Source organism: Galeopterus variegatus, unplaced genomic scaffold (assembly GCF_000696425.1).
Source record: "Galeopterus variegatus unplaced genomic scaffold, G_variegatus-3.0.2 Scaffold3138, whole genome shotgun sequence".
NCBI classification, from domain to species: Eukaryota; Metazoa; Chordata; class Mammalia; order Dermoptera; family Cynocephalidae; genus Galeopterus; species Galeopterus variegatus.
This window is the reverse complement of record NW_007729249.1, coordinates 144,485-152,230: the sequence shown is the minus strand read 5'-3', so window position 1 is coordinate 152,230 and position 7,746 is coordinate 144,485. Positions and strand designations below refer to the sequence as shown.

General features: G+C 43.0%; 1 protein-coding gene across 1 annotated transcript in view; it reads left to right on the top strand.

Annotated features, from left to right (window-relative positions):
- LOC103599880 (chromosome unknown open reading frame, human C16orf62) overlaps positions 1-7,746 on the top strand; it is a 116,991-nt gene that overhangs the window by 2,096 nt on the left and 107,149 nt on the right. Inside the window, exon 2 of the mRNA XM_008584063.1 lies at positions 2,457-2,556. Within this exon, the coding sequence (XP_008582285.1) occupies positions 2,457-2,556 (100 nt within the window). The remainder of the gene's footprint in view (positions 1-2,456; positions 2,557-7,746) is intronic.

The window sequence follows — 7,746 nt, the reverse complement described above, 5'->3', positions numbered from 1 at the left end:
TTTTTTTTTTTTTTTTTTTTTTTTTTTTTTTTGTCTTTTGTCTTTTTCCGTGTCCAGCAACGGATCGCAACCCTCAGTGTTGCCCCCGTACCGGACCGGGGACCGGCAACGGGATTGCAACCCTCAGCGTTGCTCCCGCGCCTCGCTCAGCCAGTGAGCGGGAACCGGTCTGTATGTGGGATCCGAACCCTCGGGCGGGAGCGCCGCCGCACTTCCCAAGCGGCGCACTATCCAGTGCGCCACCGGGCCGGCCCCAAGTCCTTATTCTGTATCAGGCACTGGGATAAGTGCTTAACATGCAACATCTCATTTAATCCTCGTAACCCCATTTTTCAAATGAGGAAACAGAGGCGGAGAGATTAAGCAGTTTACTTAGAAGTCATACAGCCCACAGGAGAGCTAATCATTATTGTCAGCTGGACCCCAAATCTAGATCCTAGGCTGAGGATTCTGGGTTGCAAGACTCCCCAAGTCCCACTTCATTGTCATGAGTCTTCCCAAAATGCCTCTTTTTACCCACACTTTTTGATATCCCTGATATATTTTGGCCTGGCCTCAGATCTGACATGTCCTGTAATACCCTGGATCACATTTCCTATTCAATCCTGTGGTGACAGCACACTTGAAAATACCCCCTTTGGAGTTGGAATTTCTCCATCATTTTAAGAGTTTTGGGTGAGGGAAGAGTAAAATTGTGATTGTGGGAGAAAAAGCTGTGTGGTCAGATCAGATTATGTGGTTAGTAACTGAAAAATGAATTGAGAATTAAAATTGTTGGCAAAAAGCATTCAGTGGATTTTGATGTTTTTCCAGTATAAAGAGATTAATTTAGTAAGTCATAGTGGAATTTCTACATATTTGTATTATCGGAGGTAAATGATTTAAAAATACAGAGTTGTCAACCATTAATGTGCATACAAATCACTTTGGGATTTGTTACAGCCACATTGATTCTGTAGGTCTGGGGAGTTTCAACACTGCCCAACTGATACCATTGCTCATGATCTGTGGACCACACTTTGAGTAGCCAAGGGCTAGACCCAGCCAAGAGTGGAGGTGTGAAATGATGGTCTTTTTTCCTGTAGCAGCTGCCAGGGAGCCAGAGGAGCCCCTTGCATTGCTGGGGGTTGAGATTATGGGGGATTTTTACCAGCCACATCTGCTATGGTAGCAGGAAAAAGAAAAGTAAGGATTTTTGAGAAAATGCTAACTAGAGGTCACTGTTGGCCTTACCAAAGACCTAGGAATTGAATAGGATGCTTTAACATCTTAAACTACAGGAATGCTAAGGATCAGAGAGCACATTTGAGGAAATAATGGAAGAAGTGATAGAAAATCAGAATGTAGTGATTTGCCACAGGCTTTCAGAAAGGGAAAACGTTTTCTTTCCCTTTTTTTAAAAAAGATTTATTTTTAGAAGCAGTATCTTTTTCCAAGAAATCCTTCTCACAACTTTTCTTTTTTTTTTAAATAAAATTATTCCAAAGCTTGATCCTTTTAAGAAAAGTAGACAATTTTTGAAGTTTTCAAGATGACCTATAGATAATCTATAGAACTATTGAATCCGTCTCTGTGAGGCTTCCTGGAAGCTCTTCTGGCTGCTCTGCTCAGCCTTTTGTCTCACACCAAGAATTCACAAATACACTGAGAGAGAAGGCTCGGCCAGGAGAGTTGGATTCACCTCAGTGAGTCTCTCTTGGTCCTGGTGTCTGGCCTTACAAGTCCAGTGTGGTTTGGTAGCTCTTTATACCTTCAAAGAGATTTAAAAAAAAAATTTTTTTTTTTAATTTAGTGTTTCTTGTTTATCTACATTTTTTGTTTTAGATAGGTCAATTATTTCTTAAAAGAATTACAATAAGTAAGAAGTCTTTCATATTTACCTCCACTTTAACCATTTCAAGACATAGTCATGTGGAACCAAGTGGCTGTGTGATGTTCTCATATTCCTTCTGCCATAGAACTTCTTTTCAACATTTTTGTATTGCAGTTCTACTGTTAATAAATTCTATCAGTTTGTTTGCCTATAAATGTCTGTTTCTTCGTTTTTTTTTTTTTTGGTTGCCTTCAAATTTTTTTTTTTAATTTTGTTTTTTTTTTTTTTTTTTTTAGGAATTTTTTTTTTTTTTTTTTTTTTTTTTTTTTCTTTCCTTTTTTGTCTTTTTTTCGTGACCGGTAATGGGATTGCAACCGGCATCGGGATCGCAACCCTCAGTGTTGCGCCCGCACCATGCTCAGCCAGTGAGCGGGAACCGGTCTGCACATGGGATCCGAACCCTCAGCGGGAGCGCCACCACACTCCCAAGTGGCGCACTCTCCAGTGTGCCACCGGGCCGGCCCTAGGAATATTGTTCTAATATCGTCTAAACCACCCCATCATCCAGAAGTCACAGCAAAAGTGTTTAGTTGTTTTAAGCACCCCCATCAACTAAGTGGTTTCTGTGTTTTATGTTTACCAGGCATTCCAGGAATAGGAACTACAAAGCTGAATTTGCATCATGCCGATTGGAGGCTGTACCATTGGAGTTTGGGGACTATCACCCACTGAAACCTATAACTGTAAGTTTTGTCAAAGATCTCTCTAAATGATATTCTTATCCCTGAGTCTTTTCTGTTTTGCCAGTGGTAGCTACTTTTGCATATTTAAATCAATCATTTCTTCTCTGCCCCTTTTTTTTGTGATGTTGACCTTGCCTGCCACCATTTTTATTCCCCTTTCTTCTTTTAGTGAGATTGTCATGGGAATGGGATGACCTTGTTCCTGATTTGGATGTGTCAACAAAATATATCTTGCTTCATGAGTTTCCTATTTGAAATATAAAGAATCACTCTAATTACCAATGTACGGTGCTGTCCTGAATAGCATTTTAGTTCACCTTTGTGTTTATTTAAAGAACAATGAAAGGAGACAAGAGACATAGATGGCCCCTCTCGGCTGAGTTAGTACTCTTTTTTTAGCAAGTAATAGAAACTACTAGGAGATGTGATCGACATCTGGACACAGAGGGCATAAAGTTCCTTAATGGCAGAGGACCTGAGAACGCATGGAGATGATTACATAATACAGAAGATCACAAGACTGAGGTTTGGTCTGCTGGGGCCCCTCAGACCCCCATGTTCTTGAGTAGCGGTGGCTGACCCCACCAGTGAGTTGGTTCTGTTTTCAGGAACTCATTCCCCATGTGGTGACAGACTAGCCGCAGCAGTTCCAAGCTTATCCTGCTAGCTTAGCAACATCAACAGCAGGGCGATTCTCTTCTGGAGCAAGTTTCATTGGCCTGGTTGTGTTACGTGTCATTTCCTGAACTGACCTTGGTGACCTAGGGTATACAATATGCTGATTGATTGGGTTAGGTCTAATGCCTACCCTGGGAACTGGGATCAGAGTCTACCCCACCAGTCATGCAGGAACCGAGAGTGGAGGAGGGCTGCTTTCCCAAAGACAGTTTGGAGTGTTGAGCCTGGTAGGTGGAGGAATGGGTGCCACGCAGACAAAACCAACTAATGTGCACCAATGGGAGGTGCTTCTCTCCCTGCTGTACTAGAGTACAACTCAACTCAGATGCCAATTGCCTGGAGTCAGTGTCAGACTCCACAGGTTCAAGGGCAAGGTCCTCGATAAGACTCCCATCACTGTAGATTCCAGCTGCAAATTTGGGGCCACCCACACTTCTGACCAATTGGCTACAAATCCCGAGATTTCCCATGACACCCTCTCAGGTTTGATAATTTACTGGAATGACTCACAGAACTCAGAAGAGTGCTGTACTTATGACTGCAATTTTATTATAAAGTGTACAGTGCAGGACCAGGCAAATGAAGAGATGCACAGGCGAGGTTGGGAGGAAACGCAGCGCTTTCAGAATCACCCACGTCACCTGGGAAGCTCCACTGGGGAGCTTACACAGGTGTGACTGACTGATTCTTTGCCATGTTATTGAACTTGATTTCTGCCCCCCGGAAGACAGGCTGATATCACCTGGCTCAAAACCTCAACCTTCTAATCACATGGTTGGTCTTTCTGGTGACCAGCCCCTGTGCTGAGTATCTTTTTGGCATAAACTCAGGTGTGATCTAAGGGGCTCATGAATAACAAAGACACTCTAATTACTCATGAACTTCTAAGGATTTAGAGTCTTCTTTCTGGGAACCAGGGACAAAGGCCAGTCTATTTCTTTAATTATACAACAGTCTCTCCCCTTTATTCCTTACATCCTATCCTTTTCCCTTTCTCTTTGAAGGTTAGTTTTCTCTCCTTCCCTGTGGATACATGTCCATAGTGGCCATCAGCCCCTGGCCCCTGAGTTGTCATAGCTTCTTCATTTAAAAAACAGTGGGACCTAACTATCCCTTTTAGATGTCAATCCTAAATTTTCTGCAGAGACCGACTCTGCTTGGGTCCACTCCCCTGAAGGTTGTATCTGGTGCAGTCGTCTGCAGTCGGGGAGGGATAGGAACCAGTGGAACAGAAACATGGCATCAGGCCCCACCATCCCCACCACCCTCCATACGTACACCAAGAGGTGTTGGGAGTTCTACAGAAAGGAAAGAGTTGGGTATTCAGTCCTTCTCACTGACTGTGCAAGCCATCCAGACTGTCTTCAGCATGCAAATTTGACCTTCACCTAGGTCATTGCTACCAGGTGAGTCACCTGATGATCCTGTTAAAATGCAAATTCTGATGCAGTAAGTAGGCTTGGGGTGGAGCCTGAGGTTTTCTATCTTCTGTGAGCTCCCTGATGATGTGGATGCTGCTTGTCCAGGGACCACACATTGAGTATTAGGACCTACAGGAATGCAGTCATATCACTGGAAAGGAAGACTCTTCTGTATTCTCAACACTTCTGTCACCAAATGTGTGACATTTTCCCTCACAATAAACAATTCACCAACTCCCCTGCCTCCAATCAGGTATCCTTCAATTAGTTTCTGATAGTGTTAGAGATAGGAAAAACCAAAGCATTGTTCCTCTCTACTCACAGCCAACACAGAACAGTTCTGTGACCCCAGATGTGTGGGGTCTTTTCCCTATACACCAAGCAAGCACTTCTCCAGCAGACACCAGCTGGATGTCTTCCAGTTCAGTTCAATCCTGACAGTTTCTATCTGGAGATAGTGTCAGATTCCACAGGTTGAGAGCCCAGTCCCACAAGACCATCCCCACTTCAGATGCTAATCGCAGGTCCAGGTTGTCACCTATGGTTCAGACCAACTGGCTATAAATTGGGGTTCTCACGACCCCCTCCTCAGGTTTGATCAATTTGCTAGAGTGGCTCACAGAGCTTGGGAACACCTTCCTTTCATTTACTGGTTTTTTATAAAGTATATTACAAAGAATATGCATGGCTCCGCACCCTGTCCTTTTAGGTTTTTTTGAAGGTTACATTATGTTACACTTTTCTCTGTGTAACTGAGACAAAAAAAAGAAAGAATCACTCAAAGTACCAAGAATGAGGTCTGGAGGGACTGCAGCCCATCAGGGGAGCAGCAGCCCTGATTCAAAATCAGCCTTTCTTTTTATTGACAAGACAAGGAAGTTTCATAAGAAAAATCAGTTGATTCAATCCTCAAAGAAGGACATAAAAACAGCCAGTGTTACAGAACTAAATTATGGGTAAGTATAGCTTTAAACAACTGGAACTAGTAATGGCAGTAAAATTAACAATGTGACGTTCCAGAATGCAATTTGTAAAAGGCTAAGTCGATACACCAAACAAACAGCTTGTCCTTAGCAAACATTTTCTTTTCCACATATTTCCCTACAGTGATTTCCTTAGCATATTTAAACAGCATTCAAGCAGTTTCCTTAGCATATCTTAAGAACAATCAGTAGGTTAGATAGTCAACAGTCCTTCGAGCTGGAATCAAACCAGCGACCTAAAATAGTCAAAGTACACAATCCCATCCCTAAACAGTGATTAGAATTGATTAGATATGGGCCGGCCCGTGGCTCACTCGGTAGAGTGCGGTGCTGATAACACCAAGGCCACGGGTTTGGAGCCCATATGGGGATGGCCGGTTCGCTCACTGGCTGAGCGTGGTGCTGACAACACCCAGTCAAGGGTTAAGATCCCCTTACCGGTCATCTTTTAAAAAAAAAAAAAAAAAAAAGAATTGATTAGATGGCTTTTGCCAAACTTATCTGTGGATTATTGTCCCCTTCTCGAGGGCTATAGCGCCATGCATGCATTTACCTAAAAATCCTATTCTAAGATCAAAGGAGAATCAAGATTTCTAACCCCTCAACACCGTTACATAGGCACAATTAGGTCATTGGCCATTGGTGACTGAATTCAAGACTTTGGCTCCACTCCCCTCCCTGAAGGTTGAAGGGTGTGGCCGAACGTCCCTACCTTCTAATTATACTTTGGTCTTTCTCCCCCATCCTGATACTGTCTAGGGTCACGGGTTATCTCATTAGCATAGAAAAGGCACTGTCACTCCAGAGATTGAAAGTTTTAGGAGCTGTATATCAGGAACAGACAAGACCAAATACAATCATGAGTCACTTACAGGGATACATTCCGAGAAATGTGAGGTTAGGTGATTGTGTTGTTGTGTGAACATCATAGACTGCACTTACACAAACCTAGTTGTATAACCTACTACTAAGCTATGTGGTATAGCCTATGGCTTCTAGGCTACACACCTGTACAGCATGTTTCTGTACTGAATACTGTAAGCAGTTGTAACACAGTGGTATTTGTATATCTAAACATAGGAAAGATACAGTAAAAATATGGTACTAAAATTTTAGGGGACCACCATCGTATTTATGACTAACTGAAACTTCATCATTGACTGAAACTTTATGCAACATGTGACTATGTATTTCACAATATCACAGATACTAACTACCTGGAGTTAGTGCAGATCCCACAGGTTAAGGGCTCAGTCACACAAGACTGCTCCCACTTCAGATGCCAATCACAAGTAGTGGGTCCCCAGGTTACCCACAACTTCCGTCCAACTTGGCTACAAATTGGGGCTTTCTCAGTTCAGCATTTGCTATAACACCTCACAGAACTCAGGGAAACGTTTACTTCTGTTTACCAGTTTCTTATAAGGGATGTTACCAAGGATACAGATGAGCAACCAGATGAAGAGGTGCATAGAGTGAGGTCTGGGGGTGGGGCACAGAGCTTCCATGTCTTCTCCAGGTGTGCCAGCACCTTGATGTGTACTTGTTCACCAACCCAGAAGCTCACCCACCGTGTCTTTTAGGGATTTTTAAGGAGTCTTCCTCACATAGGCATGGTCGATTAACTCACTCTCCAGCCCCTCTCGCTTTTCTGGAGGGTGGGCAGTGAGGTCAAATGTTCCCAGCTTCTAATCATGGCTGGTCTTTTTGGTGACCAGCCCCCATTCTGAAGCTATCCTGGGGCCCATCCGGAGTTGCCTCATCAGAACAGAAGGAACCAGGGTCAAAGACCAAATATTAGAACAAAAGATGCTCTTAGCAAGCATTTCCATTCAGGAAATCACAAGGGTTTTAGGAGTTCTGTGTCAAATATGTATTTCTTATTATGTTATAATCACCTAAATCATAATGGCCCCATTCCTTCCTTCTGTTGAAAGATAGGCACATTAAAATTTTGACAAGTTTATTTGAGCTTTCAGCAATTTGTGAGTTGGGCAGCATCAGACCACAAGCAGTTCAGGGATCCAACAAAGGGCTATGAGGGGAAAACTTATAAGGTGTCCTCAGAAGCAAGACGAAGAAAATATTTGATTGGTTAAAGTGGAAAT